This window comes from Cyprinus carpio, unplaced genomic scaffold (assembly GCF_018340385.1).
Source record: "Cyprinus carpio isolate SPL01 unplaced genomic scaffold, ASM1834038v1 S000006723, whole genome shotgun sequence".
Lineage (NCBI taxonomy): Eukaryota > Metazoa > Chordata > Actinopteri > Cypriniformes > Cyprinidae > Cyprinus > Cyprinus carpio.
In genome coordinates this window covers 181050-201422 of record NW_024879328.1, presented here as the reverse complement: position 1 = coordinate 201422, position 20373 = coordinate 181050, and the positions used below count along the sequence as shown (strand labels likewise).

Genomic DNA, 20373 nt, shown 5'->3' with positions numbered 1-20373 from the left:
AGAAATTACTGTAAAAATATTGGATGGGATATACAGATTTCAGATATTTGGAGTATGATTAGAAGGATGGGAGGTATTTGCAAGAATTTTAACATGCCAGTATTAAAGAATGGAAATGAAATTGCAGTTTCAAATAAAGAGAAGGCAGAGATGCTAGCTAAAGTATTTGCAAAAGTAAATTGTAGTAGTAATTTGACTGAAGAGGCTAAGGAGTGTAGAGAAAGAGTTAGAAGAGAAAATCCTGATATTTTGAATAAGTGTGAAGCAAGTGGAAACCCACTAGATGCAGATTTTACACTTTATGAATTAAAAAGAGCAATTGCTAAAGTAAAAGAAACTTCTCCAGGGCAGGACGAGATATGTTATAGTATGATAGGAAAATTATCAGATGTAGCACTTTTTAAATTACTGAAGTTATACAACAAACTATGGGCAGAGGGCAAATTTCCTTCAGCGTGGAAACATTCAATAGTTATCCCTGTAGGAAAGCCTGGCAAAGATAGGTCAGAAGCAACAAATTACAGGCCGATAGCACTAACATCGAACATGTGCAAAATTATGGAGAGAATGATTACAAGTAGGCAAACAAAAGAAATAGAAAACAGAGGTCTTTTTACTCCTCATCAAAGTGGCTTTTGGAAAGGTAGAACAACAATGGATTCATTGTTATGTTTAGAATCAGAAATAAGAAAGGCACAGATACGTAAAGAAGTTGTGATTGCAGTTTTTATTGATGTGGAAAAAGCTTATGACATGTTATGGAAAGAAGGGCTACTTATAAAACTCAAGAGTATGGGAATTAGAGGAAGAATTTATAACTGGGTGTTGGATTTTTTGTTTGAGAGGAAAATTCAGGTTAGAGTGGGAACATCTTGTTCTACTGTTTATGCAGTCGAAAATGGAACACCTCAAGGGAGTGTGTGTAGCCCTCTTCTATTCAATATAATGATAAATGATATATTCAGTGGTTTACAGCAGGATGTGGGTAGATCTTTATATGCGGATGATGGGGCAATTTGGAAAAGAGGCCGAAATGTATCATATACAGTTAAGAAAGTTCAGGATGCAATAAATAAAGTTGAAGAGTGGGCACTGAAATGGGGTTTTCGAATATCAGTAGCCAAAACACAAATCATTTGTTTTACAAAAAAGAGAAATATTAATATTAATTTGTCATGACAGCTTCTGGAACAGGTGTCAGTGGTAAAATTTCTTGGAGTGTGGTTGGACTCAAGATTGACTTTTAATACGCATGTAGAGAAACTGCTGACCAAGTGCAAAAAGGCACTGAATGTTATGCGATGTTTAGCAGGTAGTGATTGGGGTGCAAGTAGAAGTTCTCTTAGGAATATATATATGGCTATCATCCGATCAGCAATAGATTATGGTAGTATGATTTATGGGTCGGTGAGTAAGTCTCTACTAAAAAAAGTAGATGCTGTACAGACGCAGGCTTTGAGAATATGCTGTGGGGCATTTAAAACTTCCCCTCGAGCTTCCATGCAAGTTGAAATGGGAGAAATGCCGTTGGAAATAAGACGTAAACAACTGAAAATGGTATATTGGGCATCTTTGATGGGGCACAACAATGAACACCCTACTAAAGCAATATTGTTAAAAAGTTGGTAAAATTGAAAAAGTAATATTAAGGATATTGGTCAAGAAATGGAGGAAATAGCGGAATCAATAGAGGTAAAAAATATAAAATTCAGTAATACAGTACACATGTCAGCAGTTCCACCATGGATGTTTGTAATGCCTATAGTAGATCTTTATTTAACAGATGAAGTGAAGAAACAGGATTGTGATCCAATAAAAATAAGAGTTAATAAATATATGGATCAGAAGTATTATGATATGATACAGATATTTACTGATGGTTTAAAAGATCCAGAAACTATGAAAACAGTAATAGCAGTAGTTATTCCACATTATGAAATAGTTATTAAGAAAAGAACCCCAGATTTTTTATCTGTATTTACAGCAGAGTTGGTAGCTATTGTTATGGCTCTCCAGTGGGTAGAGGAAAATAGAATAAAAAAAAAATGGTAATATGTTCAGATTCATTGGCTGCATTAAAGAGCATCCAATCAGGCCAGTCTAACTGCAGACAAGATGTTATACTTGAAATACTGCAGTATATATATAGAATGGAAAATCAGGGCATTTTTATTTCATTTATTTGGGTTCCAGCACATGTTGGAGTTAAAGGAAATGAGAAGGCAGATAAGCAGGCTAAGAATTCTTTGAACTTGAATCAGATAGGAATTGACATAAAAATTAGTAAGGCAGAAGCAAAAACAATAATTAGGAAGGCTCTTATAAATGCATGGCAGAAACTTTGGGAGAAAGAGAAGACTGGACGACATCTATATAGAATTCAAAGGGAAGTAGGAATACGTAACAATGACATGGGATTAAGAAGACGAGAAGAATCAGTAATAATAAGAATTAAAATAGGACATACTGCATTGAATGGAAATTTAAATAGAATTAAGAAACATCCGAATGGATTATGTATGCATTGTGGGATTTGTGAAACTGTAGAGCATGTACTGTTGCATTGTAGAGCATATAACAACGAACGACAAATGCTAGAAGCTAAAGTAATAGAAGAAGGTGGAAGCATGATGCTAGTAGATATATTAAGTAAGATAAAAAGGAATAAGAATATTAGATTTGCTTTGTTGAAATATCTTAAAGATACAGGAAATTATATAAGAATATAATGATGGTTATTTATTTATTTATTTATTTTTGACTATTAGTGGTAGTATTTAGTATGATATACATACATATATAATACATATACATGCATCGATGCTCCACACTCCAGTTCAGATGGTGGCGGTAATGCACTAATAAGCTAGTCTGCCAACCGCCAATAAACAGAAAGAAGAAGAAGAAGAGGAGGCTGTAACTCAAGTCCGCCTCTTCATTGTTAAACTGCAGTAAGTGAACTTAAAGTTAACATCTGAGATCGTACAATAAGGTAGAAATTGAGCGTGTTCCTCATTTTTGTAATGCCTTGTTTATAGCTAAATTGATTTCACTGCGTGTTCCAGTGCCTCTCAAAAGCTATACTCCCGGCAGGGAATCTCAGTCACCGTTCGCTGAACAGAGCTAAACTGCTGTAACGTTAATTCAAAGGGAAATAAATCGGTGAATAAAGAATAGTGTTGAGCGTGTTCCTCAATCTATTTATCAAAGCCTCGTTATTCATAGCTTGATTGCCAGTGCGTGTTCCACTGCTGAATCAAAAGCTATTCGACTCCCTGGGTTAATATTAGAGAATAATGTTTCCCTGTTCACAAAGTGAATGCAATCTCGCTCAACACTGCGTGTGTGCGAGTGTGATGGGAGTGTTTTAAAAGCTTGATCAAGTTAATTTTAAGTTTGTACCAACAGCGAAGAAAACCAGTTGTGTTTGTGTCCAGGGAAACTGGCACGGAGATTCAGATCCGCTGAGATCGCTGATTTCCCTTAACTACAGCAAGAAGCTGCTATTTGAATTAAGTTAAAGTTAACTCTGTACGAACTGAGAGTTTAAGCGCCACATCGCAAAACCAACTAAATGCGGTGTTGTTATTTGTGGGTGAATGACGGATAAGGATTTAAAATGTGAAAAAAAATAAAACTGGCAAAAAATGTAAATTTTACGACTTTCTATACTTATTAGAGTGTTGTGTATGTAATGCAATTATATTTACACATTTCAAGAATGTAATTAACCATTTTTTTGGTGAATCAGATCTTTTTCCCCATGAAAATGTCATTCCTGGGTAACGTAATGAATTTTTAAATTAATTAAATTTCTACCATTGTTGGCATATAAAAAATGTACTGATCTCCATATTTGGAGCTCAACAAACAATTAGTGCTCGGAAGACTACATTTTAATCACAATTAATATAATCAATTTGGGATTTCATATAGACACGGGCTCATTTTTGGCTGCTGCTAACTCAAAATTCAGAACCAAATAAAAAAAAAATCTGGGAAATGTTTAAAAATGTTTTCCAATAAAGTAAATAAGACTTATTTTATCATTAACTCAACAAAAAAACTGAATTGTGTAATCTAACACACAAATATGGGTTAAATGAATTGCCCGTGTCATTGTTAGCCGGAATGACATACTGTTAGACGGAATGACATTCTGCAATATTTTTCAGGATTACCATAAAAACCATCATCAGTATAATTTTTCTTTCCAACACTCAAACTTGAAACAAAGTAAGAGACACAGTAAATCTGTAAAATTATAATGCTTCATAAACAATGGCCAGGGGTATAGTGTATAATGTGTAATAACGCATTACACAGCTAAAACATTTAGGCTTATTGCAAATGAGTGTGAACCTATTTCGATTAATATTTCAAGTTTGCTTGTTACTGACACACTATTATTCCACTAAATCATCACCATAATACTTTGCTCTCTTTTCTGCAAGATACTCAGCCCTAGCTTCTGCATCTGTGTTTATCCTGGCTCTGAACCGTCTCTGCCTCTCTTTATTAGACAGAGGCATCTGGAAGAACAGAATTGACCTTAAAACACCAGAAGCTATACAAAAGTTTTAAAATGGGTAACACTTTATAATAACGGCACGCTATTAATCATTAGTTAAACATTAGTAAACAGTTAATTCATCATGTATAAAGCATTAATACAGGTCCTTCTCAAAAAATTAGCACATTGTGAAAAAGTTCATTGTAATGATAAAAATTAAACTTTCATATATTTTAGATTTATTGCACACCAACTGAAATATTTCAGGTCTTTTATTGTTTTAATACTGATGATTTTGGCATACAGCTCATGAAAACCCAAAATTCCTATCTCAAAAAATTAGCATATCATGAAAAGGTTCTCTAAACGAGCTATTAACCTAATCATCTGAATCAACTAATTAACTCTAAACACCTGCAAAAGATTCCTGAGGCTTTTAAAAACTCCCAGCCTGGTTCATTACTCAAAAACCGCAATCATGGGTAAGACTGCCGACCTGACTGCTGTCCAGAAGGCCATCATTGACACCCTCAAGCGAGAGGGTAAGACACAGAAAGAAATTTCTGAACGAATAGGCTGTTCCCAGAGTGCTGTATCAAGGCACCTCAGTGGGAAGTCTGTGGGAAGGAAAAAGTGTGGCAAAAAAACGCTGCACAACGAGAAGAGGTGACCGGACCCTGAGGAAGATTGTGGAGAAGGACCGATTCCAGACCTTGGGGGACCTGCGGAAGCAGTGGACTGAGTCTGGAGTAGAAACATCCAGAGCCACCGTGCACAGGCGTGTGCTTTTGAACCAGAAACAGCGGCAGAAGCGCCTGACCTGGGCTACAGAGAAGCAGCACTGGACTGTTGCTCAGTGGTCCAAAGTACTTTTTTTTCGGATGAAAGCAAATTTTGCATGTCATTCGGAAATCAAGGTGCCAGAGTCTGGAGGAAGACTGGGGAGAAGGAAATGCCAAAATGCCTGAAGTCCAGTGTCAAGTACCCACAGTCAGTGATGGTCTGGGGTGCCATGTCAGCTGCTGGTGTTGGTCCACTGTGTTTTATCAAGGGCAGGGTCAATGCAGCTAGCTATCAGGAGATTTTGGAGCACTTCATGCTTCCATCTGCTGAAAAGCTTTATGGAGATGAAGATTTCGTTTTTCAGCACGACCTGGCACCTGCTCACAGTGCCAAAACCACTGGTAAATGGTTTACTGACCATGGTATTACTGTGCCCAATTGGCCTGCCAACTCTCCTGACCTGAACCCCATAGAGAATCTGTGGGATATTGTGAAGAGAAAGTTGAGAGACGCAAGACCCAAACACTCTGGATGAGCTTAAGGCCGCTATCGAAGCATCCTGGGCCTCCATAACACCTCAGCAGTGCCACAGGCTGATTGCCTCCATGCCACGCCGCATCGAAGCAGTCATTTCTGCAAAAGGATTCCCGACCAAGTATTGAGTGCATAACTGAACATAATTATTTGAAGGTTGACTTTTTTTTGTATTAAAAACACTTTTCTTTTATTGGTCGGATGAAATATGCTAATTTTTTGAGATAAGAATTTTGGGTTTTCATGAGCTGTATGCCAAAATCATCAGTATTTAAACAATAAAAGACCTGAAATATTTCAGTTGGTTTGCAATGAATCTAAAATATATGAAAGTTTAATTTTATCATTACATTATGGAAAATAATGAACTTTTTCACAATATGCAAATTTTTTTGAGAAGGACCTGTAGACATTAATAAGCAGTTTATAAATACAGCTATAAATGCTTTATTTTTGATTTAAAAGCATATCTATAATGTGTTTAATAATTGTATTTTCATACTTTAATTTCATACTTATGGATAGGCTTATAAATCAAGCATTAAGCATTTATAGCTGCATTTATAAAATTCTTATTAATGTTAAGTAATGCTTTGTAAATGAATTACCTGTTTAATGATGCTTAACTAATGATTAATAACGTTTAGTTATTATAACGTATTACCAAATGTGGATATATTAATAAAAATGATTACATTATTCATGATTTGACCATTAACATTACAAAAGTTCAATTCAATGATAATTGAATGTGAATCATATGAAATCAAGATGAATGACAGCAAAAATACGGCAAAAAACATACAATTATGTAAATAATGTTAATGTTAATAATATAACTATAATAACTATACCTAAAAGTTTACAAATGTTAATTAAAAACTAGATTGTTATGCCTATGTCATTCTGGATAACGGATGACATGTCCTGGCTAACAGAGGTTTTTTTTTTGTTATCCAAGAATGACATGTTGTTATCCAGGAATGACAAAGTAAACATTTTTGTTTATAATCAGGCACTAATTTAACCACCTATGGAAAACTACAACTTAGCCATCATCATCGCTTTAAGGTAATCTTTTAGATCAAATAGATAGTTTTTTAATATAAAAACATTATAAATAGTTCATCAGTGTTATCCAAAAGGACACATGATATTGCTACAAAGTGCATCAGTGACCGAAAAGGTCAAAATATCAACATTTTAAGAGACGCTTACTCACCTTTGCACATGTTCTGGTGCTCCTTCAGGGTCTTCTTTTTGATACAATATTATGTCACATGACATACCACAATACATTATGGTCTAAAATGGTCATTGGTGTCTGTTATCCAGGAATGACATTACAGAAATCACAATTTGGGGACAAAAGTCTTTCTGTCATTAAAATGTAATTAAGCTTAGTATTATAACCATATATGCAGGTATCGTTTTAAAACATCAATACAATTATGCCCAAGTAGATTTTAAATATTTTTATTTTTTACATTTTAATTGTATTTTTGTATTCAGATTTTTAGTCGGGACAGTTACCCGGAATGATATTTTGGGACTTTTGAGCTCAATGGATCCTTAAAGATTAATTATTTATAATGAATTCTCACATGAGTAATTAAAGAGGGGAAAGTTGAGTCATTTAATGAAATGCATTTAAAAATGCATACATTTTTAATATTATGAATATGCTTTGGACACCAGAATTGACACGCCACGTCATTGACCCTTGTACAGTGTTGGAATGCGCCGACATTTCATGTAACATGCTTAACTGTACTTGCAATGCAATGATTCATGTGCTAGTCCACTAGAGTTTGTTTTGGTTGCCACAGTTACGACCGTGACACGGAAGTCTTAACATACTTCCGGAGCAACTTTGAACTGCGCACGCGCAGCGCATCGACGCTAATGTAAACAAACTCCACGGTGTTGCTAAGCTAACGAAACAGTTGTATTTACATTGAAGTCTATGCTAAAGCCACTAGCCTCAAAGATTAGCTGTTAGCATTAACATCCAGTGGTTGAATAGTGTCTGTGTGTGTGGGCAACGCTAAAGTGATTTAACCCTTTAAACATCTCAACTAACACTTGTTGGTCTCTTTCTCTCTCTTATTTCTCTCTTTTCTCACGATACCATTTATTGGCATTTTACTAGAAAGGGAAATACTGACTCACAATTATTAATTGTCAAATTCAAATTTAATTGCAACATTAAATTTATTTGGAATCATTCAGATTTCCCTATCAGATCATTTCATATGATCATTATTCTGGTATTCTTTTTGGGCCTAATTATTTTAGGTACGAATAAGCCTTGAACTTTGAAAGTTTAAACTTATTCTACCTAATTTATTTATTACCCATCTGAATATATACTATTCAGACTCAGTACTTATTTTATTGTGTTTTACCCCTCTTTCTTTCTATTGTGGTTATACACTTAGCCACTATTGTTTTATTTATTGATTTTCTCCTTTATTTAATTTAAATTTTGCTTATTTTGCCCATTTATTACTTTTTAATTTCTGTGTATCCTAGCTTGGGAACAACACACCTGAGCCCTAAAAGGAGACATTGTTATCCCTCACTACGAGTTCAAATAAATTAGAAAGACAACTCTCTTTCACTTAAAGTTTATTTTGTTTGATTAGTTGTGCAGCAACTAAAAACAACGCTCTCCTCGTAGTTGATATAACCTCTACTGAGACTTACCATCTCCGTCCCCCTCTCTCCTTTCCTTTCCTCTTCACTTTTAACATTTGTAGGGACATGTAAGAACCATCAATCAATTCTAAGTGAATGAAATACGCAATCTTGTCAAAGACGACGAATCACCCTTATGAATTTAATTGCAATCAACCCCTCCTTTGTTCTTCCTAACCTCCCTACATTTGGAAACGCAAGTTTTAACATCTCATCCAACGCTGAGATCAATTTAATAGAGATACGTGTTGAACAACTGTCGCCTTCGCAGCCTCCCTGGTGAGCGGTCCAACTGTAAGATGTATGGTGTCAATCCTGTCAGACTAAGGAAAGAGATATCAGCATTATTATTGTATTCTTTTGTCCAAAACAAGAGATTTAATAATATTGTTTACCTTCTTGATAAGATTTAATTGGAAAAAAAATATTTTCCTCATTTGAAAAACAGAAATTGTTGCTTGTCATTGAATTTGTTTTTCACCTCTTTCTCTCTTTTCCTCTTCCTCATTAGAGTGACAAAGTCTTCGCATCTCTAGTCTACTTAGACACCTTGAGATCAACAAAGTCATCACCACACTTCACTAGTGGTTCACAATCACTGACACAACACTTAGTTGTCTCACCACACATAGGCTTTTACTCCACACAGATCTGTGTCAGTCTCTCTTCTCGCCAGCGTGCAAACATGCCGCAGACTGCAGACCCCATCACCCATGGGGAAGATGTGAACACTTGGCTGAGAGGCATGACAGACAGCCTCACCCCCAAGACATTTGAACTGTTATTATTTTTAATAATAATCCTAATCCTGAGAAGATTCCTGACACAAGATTCAAGCCAGAACAACAACCACGAGGAGCTAGTCAAGATCACCAGCTCCCTAAGCTATGCCTTCACCACCCAGCTGAAACTGAGCGACAAGCACATCACCCACCTGCAAGAGGAGCTGACACGTGCTCAACATCGCATAGACAAGCTGGAAGTGAAAGTTCAAGATCAACTCAAAGCACCCAACGAGAGGGAGCAGGAAACAACGGAACAAGTTAAGAAGCTCCAAGCAGCCCTGGCAGCAGCTCAGCTCGAACAGCAACATGCAACAGCTGCCCAGAGAGACCTGGTAAACAGACTCCAGTATGCCGAACAGCTACTAGAGAAAGCCAAGAATGACATCATAGACAAGAACTCTGAAATCAGTGCTTTGAAAGACCACCTTGAAAGGTACAGAACTGAAATGGACAATCTGACCCAACAACTAGACAATACCAACGATGAGCTCTACATGGTCAGAAAAGAACTCCAATATGCTTACAAGCAGAAACAAGAGCCAAGGAAAGAGAAACATCTCTTAGCCTCATCACTGCTGAGCAGAGCAGAGTCCCACGTCCAAGAACTGGCATATGACGAAAGGAGCGAAGGGCCACAACCTAAAACCTCACCTGCCTTCGCCACACAACCATGTCCTGCCAACGAAAGAAAACCTCCCGTCCAAGACCTTAGAGCTGCACACGGGATGACCATCAAAGACCTCAACAAGCTGTCTGAAAACATCAGCAGATTCAACCCGAACTCCACAGAGGGCCACGACGTCCAGGCTTACCTGCAAGATATCGAATTTCATCTGGAAATGAGACCTCATGTGACAGACAGAGACAGGTTATACATCCTTAGAGCCACGTCCAGTCCTGAGGTACGAAACTTCCTAGATCGACAGCCCAGTCAAACAAAGTCAAACTACCAGCGACTTCGTGAGGTCCTGATTAAAGAGTTTACAGACCCAGAGTCTGAACATGGACTGTTGACTGCCTTGGAAACCAAACAAGGTCGACAAGAGACTCCACAAGCTTACTACAACCGACTTCGACAAGCCTACTTTGGTGCACACAACAAGCCTGACCTTGAAGAGGATGTGAACTTCAAAAGCCTCTTCCTAAAGAATCTGCACCCTGGAGTCAGCCACCATCTAGGTGTCATGGCCTGTTCACACTCCATGACCATCCAACAGTTGCGTGACCTAACACAGAAGGCCTATAACAAGCAGAAGATGGCCTCAAAGAAAGGTAACAAAACATCCACACTCTTGAACTCTGTCAACAAAGACTCAAGCCTTGCACTGGACGACACCCAGTGGCATCACAACACCAGAATCTTCCATCAAGAGCACAGAGAACGTGACACCCATGTCCACAACCACTTTCGGCCCAGCCGCTGGAAAAATCCATGGGACCAGCCACGCTTCTCAAGAAACCAAAAGGATAAGAACAACTGGAAACCTAACTAGACATCCAAAGGTAATCACCTGACTCATCCAAGAGCAACTCGTGTAGGTAAGCGACAACGAAACCCACCTCAGCACCACTCAGACATGCACAGTGCTGAGTATTCACAAGAACATGAAAGCTTACTGTCAGAAGACATGGAACAAGTCATGAGACAACTGAAAGAGTCTCCTTCAAGACCAGTTTCACACTTATGACCACAAAGTTGAGTCATGCTCGCTGTGACCAGCGACAGAACGGAAGGCCGGTGATCACCTGGTGCACCACATCAGAGATGACAAGCACCTGTTCAACAACCACCCAGAACGAGCAAGTCTTTCACGGCCAACCGTTGATGAAAAATCTGAGGTACTAAAGAACATCACCTCTCAGTCTCCCATCACTCAATAACAAACTGTCAAATGAACTCCAACTCCAAGAACCACATTCCTGTCTGTGCAACAGCGACCACCAGAGCACAGAAGGTCAGAAAGTCTGCCACAGCCAGAAGGCATCACAAGAAGAGTGCAACATAGGAGACAAAGTTTTGCAACCCAGCTTCAGACAGCCATGCCAAACTACCTCCGACTGTCTGCTAAAGAACTTCCTGCCTTGCTGGACTGACCCCCACTAGACCATGGACACGCCCTCATCCAAGCCAAGGATGCAGAGAGCCAGTCTTCAGTGACATACAAGCAAAGGGGGGAGACAACACAGACTGAAACAGATCTGACCACACATACACTACACCTTTAACACACACAACATTACCTACACCCAGAGGTAACCACATCTACTGATAACACATTCAACAAACATATTCTTCCCACAGGTAGAATGTCCAAATTTTAGTGTAACAAGGTTACATATACCCTCCATGAAGAAACATGCAGCCATCCTCACAATAGGTTATAACATCTGACACTAAGTTAAGGTACATGACACACTAGCTGCACATGACATCCTAGCTCAACAGCAGTTGTAAGCCATGCTAGGAAAACCCACAGCAGCTTTGTTTTGTTTTTTTTTTGTTCTTCTTTTACCTATCCTTCTCCTTCCCCTCTTTCCTGAGTAGGTGAAACACCTAGACACCCTGCAAGGGTCGAAGGTCTGATATTAGGATTGACTCACCACACCTAATATCCCCCAGCCACTCTAAACTGAATGGAAGCCAGAGAGCTCCATGCACGATAGGTCAACTCATTTAATTGCAAATGATGTTACTAGAAAATTAACGGTAAACGTATAAATTAAGACAACCTAGAAGAACCAAACAAAGTTAACCACAAATTTGATTGGCGAATCAAAATAAAACAATGTTTTCCAAAATGATCTAAACTATCCTCAATGTACTAAACTACATTGACTAATGGAACTTAACCACGTGTACCTAAATAACCTGATGCCTGCACCAGTACAGTAACTGTCATGGAGGTGTTGTCTTGTTGTTTGCTGTGTTTGTCTGCTTCTTCTGCCTTTGTTTCTCCAGCGATCGACGATGTCTTCAGCTAAACACCTCGCCGATCGAAGGGGGGTATGTAGCGTGAACCAGACAAATTAAAGATTCGATCGGGAGCCTGGTTGAAACATGAGCCGAATTCCACAGAAAGGCAGGATGTTGTAAATCAACTCCTAGCACCACAGTCTTAAGCAAGATAACTAACAAACTCTTTCACAGAACAGCTTTCAACATTAACACCATTAGAACAATTATTGACAATTTCAATTCGAAGAAGAGATTGTCTAATTTAGGGCAAGTAATCGAAGAGATGGACAGTCTGACCCTCACATGTAAAGCCATGAGAGTAAACAAGATCTTTGGATTGACTTCCCCCCACCTAGCAGAACCAGACTGAAATTCCTAAGGAGACCTGTTAACCCCTCTGGTCTTCACAGGAGATATCCTTACTCCCCAGAATGGCACAGAGAATGCCTTCCAATGCATACAGGCACCAAAATGAACTCAAAAAAGACTTCTAAATGGATATCAGTCCATTGCTTAACTCCATTTTATACCTGTAACCCACACATTTGACTTTAATGTTTCTAATCACTTATTGTGTATGTCTTTTTAAATAACTCTTCAATAGCTTAAGGGATCATATTCATGTTTAGTATGTGTGTGTTCGAATCTTCTTGCTTGAAACGTTTCTGACCATCAGTTATTTGTCAAATGTATCATATTCTTGTTATAGGAATCATGTCCAAATTATACCCTGCAAGAGAGGGAAAATTCGGACCACGTGCTTGATAAGATAACATATGATTTATGAATGGGTGGGACAAACATTGCAACACACCGAGAAAAGACAATATCTAATTGGTCAAGACAACATTTGAGGTGTGGCCAAAATGCCAGTTTAAATACTCAGGACACCATCAAATTTTGCTTTTAGCTTTGAGCTTTCGTTTAGCTTTTGCTATCAGTCATGCTGGCTTTTAGCCTGCTTTTAGCTTTAGCTTTTAGTCATGCTTTGTCATCACTTTTAGCGTTCTTCGAGCGCCGTTCCAGCGCGCTTCGGCCTGCACGCCTGCTGCTACTTAGCCACGATGAGAAGAAACACCACCTAGTCTCGTCAAACTTTACTTCTTTTCTTTTCCGTTTGAGAGTTTCGTGATTCTGAGTTAAGTTTTGTAACGCCGTGTCTCCGATTCTGACCTCGAGTGCCCGTTCAACTTCAACCAGCCCACAACTCCGCATCTTCAGCCTACGCCCAACCATGGACTTCCCAAGATGTCACTTCAACGACTACTGAACTTCCAGCCAATCAGCAACCTCGGGAAACCACCTTTTCAGCGACAACAACGGGAACCCCGTTACACAGGCATCAAAAGTAACATACCTCCAGACTCTGATCTGTACTGGTGTTATCTAATATAATTTTAACCTAATTGATGAACTCAATGCGAGGGTTAATTAAGTGATTGATGGTTTTTAATGTATATGCAATTTCTCGTATTGCTGTAAACTTGGGATTTCACATTTTCATTCTCTTAAACTCATTCTTTCCTAACGTTCCATCCTCCTGCAACTTGTGTGAGTGTGTGTGCTTATGTGTTAGATTAGTTTATATGTCTTAGATTTATCTAATAAAGCCTTATTTATATTGAAAAGAGAAGTATCTTGTGTTTTGTGCTCACAAGTTAATGTCTTAAACTGCCGATCTTGTTACTGTGCTAATTAATAGTGTTTTCTCTATACTTTGGATATTAATATCCAGCGCAGATTTAATGTTAAACGGCTCGTTCAGTGAATCGCTGGCCGTTTCAGTGATCAGCCGTGAAACAGTGATCCTGTTCAAATTCCCTTTAAAATCTTAAATGATTCCCTTTGAGCTAAATTGACCTGTTTCCCTTACATAACTTACATTAATTCTAGTAAAGATTACCTTTAAATGATGAAATATTCCCTCTTTGGGTAATTTAATATTTGTAAGCAATAAGCACATCATATTCATAGACTCATGAATATTCACTTCATTTGAGTTAATTATTCCCCAGAAAGTGATTGTTGCTACAACGTTATACTGGAGTAATGGCTGATGGAAATTCAGCTTTGCATCACAGAAATAAATTATATTTCAAAGGATATAAAAATAGAAACCTTTATTTTATATTGTAATAACATTTCGCAAGATTACTGAATTTTTCTGTATTTTTGATCAAATAAATGCAGCCTTGATGAGCTTTAGAGACTTCTTTAAAAAACACTTCCTGATCCCAAACTTTTGACCGGTAGTGTATATTCTAACCAAACATATACTGTTAGTATGAGTATAGGCCTACTTGTTTTTATTATAGACCTTGATAATTAATAAATACAAATACGTTGTAAAAAAAAATTACCTTTAAAAAGAAAGTCACCCATCTACTACAGTACTATCATCGCTTGGATTACAGCGTCACATGCCTTCCTGTTGAGCATCATTTTTCTCCAATGAGGGGGGTGGGGGGCAGAATGTTTGATGAATTACAATACAGCACTTATATTATCAGGGGCAAAGTTAGTGATTTGGAGGCCCTAAGCAAATTTCAGGTATGGGGCCCCAACACAATAACTATGTGCTCTTTTACGTCTAAACCATATTTTGCTCTCTCTCTCTAGTTTATAGTTTATTTACGTCTTCACAACTAAAATAAATAATTAGTCAACTTGATGCTGTTCTACATACACATTAGGCTTTTTTTTTTTTTTTTTCAGATCACATTCACTTCAGTTCATTGCAATCTTACAACATTCCGTTAATCAGTGAAGCTGTCTGCACTGCACAATCAATCACAATCACTGCATCAATCTCTTATATACATGTTTCAATGAGAGGATTCATAAGCTTGTAAAACTCAGCACTTGACAAAAACTCTGCACCTTGAGTGATGAGTGAAAATTTTACTCTATCCAGAACACAAATACACACTGTATCACGGTTCAGCTACTGTGAAGGAATGAGGGAATTACAACAATAGCAGTCTTTAACCCTCCAAATAACTGGGAACACAGAACAGGCAGGAACACACACGTAGCACATGGGGTAGATATTCAAAAACAGGTGCTAGACACAGGGCTTAAGTAACAAGGAACTAATAAGTTGATTAAAAACACAGGAGGAAACTAATCAAACTTAATGGGAACAGGAAAAACAAATATGGGCATAATCAGACATGGGAGAAACTATAGGTAATGGGGAGAACATGGGGAGAAAAACACAAGACTGACACACTGGAGCTTTACCCAATATGTTTTGCCAATATCAGATGGGGCCCCCTGATACCCCAGGGCCCTAAGCGGCCTCTTACCTCGCTTATTGGTTAAGTCCACACCTTTATATTATTGCACTGACTTGGCTATTTACTGTGAGCAGAGTGTCAATCAATGCATTTGGAGAATACGGCGAACATAAATACAAAGAAATGAAGTTGCTTGTCAGATTTTCCTAACAAGGAACCATATTTTTACAATAACAATTTGTATGAAATATAGGTTTGTTAAATCTTAGGTATTTAAATCATTTTAGATTGTGTCCCCGTCTGACACTGAGGACCAGAATAAAATGTCACTTCCTCATGTCTTTTGCCTGAGTGATGATGTGTTCAGGTCTAAAGGTGAATTTAGTCAAGAGTGTGGTCTTTGTTTTTCCATGGAGCATTATCCATTCATTATCAGTGCAGCTAAAAAAAGAATGAGGATGTGTCTGATGATTTCTGAGGAACTGTTTCATGCATGTGGTCAATAGTATAGCTAAGCATGAGTAGTTTATAAATAAATATAAATACAATTAATATTTAAATTTAAAAACACATGCCAAAATATTGAATAAATGAGCACAGACAGGATGTCAAATGTGTAGAACTGGTGTTCAATCTGTTTTCTGCAGTTCTGCAGATTCCACATGAGCCTGCAAATGATCATTACAATACCAGATCTGCAGATATGATTCTATGTTATTAGTACTTGTCCTATTTTAGTATGTCATGTTTTCACGTCAGTAACAGACATTTAGCTTTTATAACTCAGCGTATACGGTAATGGTTTTGACCCTAATCTTTTACTGTTACAGAAATACACTTCTGTATTTGTGACTTTGTAAGGAACTAAGTAAGGAAAAAATACCTTTGTCCATAGTGAGGAACAAGTTTATAATTAAACCGCATGAGTGGAGCACATAGAACATATATATATATTATCTTTAAACTGTAAAATAAATAAATAAATAAATGATACAGCCTGATAGATCATATTGCAGTAGATGTGTTTCAGTGTCTTCACTTCCTCACCTGCGCACAGGAGGAGGGTTTGATACCTGAACAGAGACGTGACACAAGCATGTAATAAAATAAACCAACCAGATGACTTCCTTATTGTTTTACTGCAAAGCCACAGAAAAGAATAAAGAGCGCTTATTTTGTGATGCAGCTGAAACACACACATGATGCTCTAGAATGGGATGAACTGGACTGGACTGCTCACCTGAGGAGGAGTAGGAGCCCTTGGCCTTCTAAATGTTCCTTCATCTTCCCTGGAATCGTTCCATCTCCTCGAGCCTTGAGTTAGGATAGGATAGGAATGAAAGTGGAAAGTATGGTGTATGTAAGTGCTACTAAATTGGAGATTTCTGGCGCAGTGCAGGGGGATTAAAAAAAAGAAACCTTTAAATATATATACTGTAACTGAAATCTACAGATACAAACAGATAGTAAAGTGCAATAAAATAAAAACCTGAATGTGTATCCTTGTTTCCTTTCCACTACTCTGAAACAACACATCACAGAAACATCTAGTCATTTTAGCAGACGCTTTTATCCAAAGCGACTTACAAAAGAGGACATTGGAAGCAATCAAAATTAAAACAATACCCAATTAGCTTAAAATTCTTAAAATGAAATGGGGCAGACTTAGAAAAGGGGTTGATATAAAGGTAATCATAAAAAATAAATGTGAGTAGCAAATCAAATTAGTTTCACAGACAATGCTTCAAAACAGGGTCAATAAATGATTTTACTTAACAACAAAACCTAAACCAATTTTTTAAAAAAATATGTTAGATCGGGTCTCCACACCAGATAATATTTAGGATCCAGCCCGTGACGCCAGATCCCATCAGAAAATATCAGTTTGTCCAGTAACAGAATAACTAGTCAGCAGCGCTAGCTGTTAATACCAAAACCCTGTCAGCAGCAAGTCTTAAAAATACCCAAAACGAGTGTTTAACAGTCTTCTGTCAGTCAAGAAGTTGACCGAGGAACAGAAAAGTAACAGAGTTTATTGGACAATCTTTTTCTCAATGTTCAAACTTCGTCTGACCAGCACAAGTCCAACATGTACTGTTATACACAACAACATCCCATAAACCTTGGGTTTCCATAAACATTCCCTCTTATCTATCTCTTATCATACACACAAAACAGATCATGAAACCCCACAAGCATGAGAATGAACAACAATGGAAATACAAAAGAAGGAAAAATTTGCAAGAAATATAATAAACAGAAACATAATAAATGAATAAACAATAAAAATACTTAATATAATGATAAATGATAAAAAAAATCAAATAATAAAAATAATCAAATAATAACTCTATGAATTAGTGAACTATGAATGACTAATGATTATATGAATAAATTATTATAAATGAATTAAAAAACATGAAAACAAAAACACAACACAATTTGCATGTGAGGATCTAAGGATCCTTCAAATATAACAGACTTGATAGATTTTATATTGAGAACCTCAGCTGATTACAGCAATGTTCGTGATGTTAAAGTTTAACTCAGTACATTTGTTTTGAAAATTATTTTTTCAGTTGTGTTATGACATATAAAATAAATGGCATACAAACATTATAAATAAGAGAACAGCAGTTATATCACCTTTTTGGAAAAGGTCGGGAATAATATATTTAGATAATCAGATTGTCACAACCACATGGACTTTGTTTGTGTTTTCGCCGTTCTTGGCTTTTTTTAGTGGTTGTCATGGTTATTGATCTCACTATGTTACTATGTTCAGGTGTGTCTTGTTACTATCCTCATTAGGTCTGTGTTTTTAAGTTACTGTCTGTTCAGTTTAAGGTTGTCGGGTCTTGTCAATATTATGTGTATCGCCAGTCTTCCCTTGTTTGGATTTACCTATCTGTGGATTTATTAAAGACTGCTTGTCTTTATCTCGTCTTCATGTATTTATCAACACAGCTCCATGACACAGATAATATAACTTCCATATAAATAATGGACACAAAAATGTGATTATTAAAACTCAATATTTACAAACAGAAGAAAAAATGCCATTTTTTTAATTTCCATTAGTAACATTGAGCTCAGGTCTAAAGGTGAATTCAGTCATGAACGTAACCTGTTTTTCATTAACCACTATCACTTATTTTATTTGTCCAGTACAAGGAAGAAAGAATGAGAATGTGTCTTCTAATGTCTATAAATTTAAAACATTGTTTGACATACAGTAAAGACATTTGCAGAAAAGATCAAAATGAAATTTGAAACTGAAATACTGTAAACTTGTATTTTCTGTTCTTGTGTTGGGAGAAAATCCATAGAATTAATTTAATCTTTCTCAAGTATGTTAAGCAGACAAGACTGAACTACACTCTTATTCACAACAAAGCATAATCAAGCAAAAATACTGAATACATTAACACAGATGGTGGGAATTCTATAAAGAACAGGTGTTAAATATGCTTTCTACTGTGTGCACTACTTGACATCTTAACATACTTGACTTAAATGTGGCAGGTGCTTTATATGGATTGCAAATGGCTTTATTTTATTTTTGTTTTGTTTTTTTCTGAGAGGTGATCTAAATACAAGAGCTTTAAGGGGGAGCTGAAACAAATTTATAGCCTAATAAAATATGGATAGTATGAACACTGGGACCCAGGGTCTGTCTAATCACAGTTATTAGTCAATCAGTGCAATAATATAAGTGCTATATCTCTAAGTGACGCTGTAATCTAAGTGATAATAGTAGACTGGATGACCTTCTTTTTAAAGGTAAATGTTTAATTTTAAGGGGTTTGTATGTATTAATTATCACAGGCTATAATAAAAACAGGTAGGCCTATACTCGTTGTCTGTGGTTTCAGAATTTGCTGTGGGTGTATAGGATGACCTAGATGAGTCTGAAAGTCTCAGTCCGCCCCTGACCACCAGAATAAAATGTCACTTCCTTATGTCTTTTGCCTGAGTGATGATGTGTTCAGGTCTAAAGGAGATTTTATTCATGAATGTGGCCTTTGTTTTTCATAACCCACTATCAGTTTTATCTTCTTTTATTGGCCCAGTGCAGGAAAGAGAGAATGAGGAACTGTTTCATGCATGGGGTCAATAGTATAGCTAAGCCTGAGTAATTTATGCATTATAAATAAATAAAATATAATTCATATTTAAATGTAAAAACACAAAAATATTGAATGAATGAGCACAGACAGGATGACAAATGAACTGGTGTTAAATCTGCTTTCTACTGAGTTCTGTATGTGCAGATTCCACGTGAGCCTGCAAATGATCATTACAATACCAGATCTGCAGATATGATTCTATGTTATTAGTACTTGTCCTATTTTAGTATTTCATGTTTTCACGTCATTAACAGACATTTAGCTTTTATAACTCAGTGAATACGGTAATGGCTTTGACCCTAATCTTTTACTGTTACAGAAATATACTTATGTATTTGTGAATTTGTAAGGAACTAAGTAAGGAAAAAATACCTTTGTCCATAGTGAGGAACAAGTTTATAATTAAACTGCATGAGTGGAGCACATAGAACAAACAATAAAATCAACAGTTTATAATATTTCAGTAATAGGTCATATACAATTTATCTTTAAATTACAAAAAAAAAAGGAGGAAAAAATTGATACAGCCTGATAGATCATCTTGCAGTAGATGTGTTTCAGTGTCTTCACTTCCTCACCTGCGCACAGGAGGAGGGTTTGATACCTGAACAGAGACATGACACAAGCATGTAATAAAATAAACCAACCAAATGACTTCCTTATTGTTTTACTGCAAAGCCACAGAAAAGAATAAAGAGCACTTATTTTGTGATGCAGCCGAAACACACACATG

The 20373-nt window shown here is 36.8% G+C and overlaps 1 protein-coding gene across 2 annotated transcripts in view; it reads right to left on the bottom strand.

Moving 5' to 3' along the window:
- LOC109105372 (carcinoembryonic antigen-related cell adhesion molecule 1-like) overlaps window positions 1-20373 on the bottom strand; it is a 51149-nt gene that overhangs the window by 20765 nt on the left and 10011 nt on the right. The window contains exon 9 of one of the 2 annotated variants that reach the window (XM_042755557.1): window positions 18110-20244. The exons of the other annotated variant lie outside the window; for it this stretch is intronic. Coding sequence (XP_042611491.1) covers window positions 20215-20244 — 30 coding nt within the window. The 3' untranslated portion in view covers window positions 18110-20214. Of the gene's footprint in view, window positions 1-18109; window positions 20245-20373 lie in introns of those variants that run through there. 2 annotated transcript variants of the gene reach the window in all.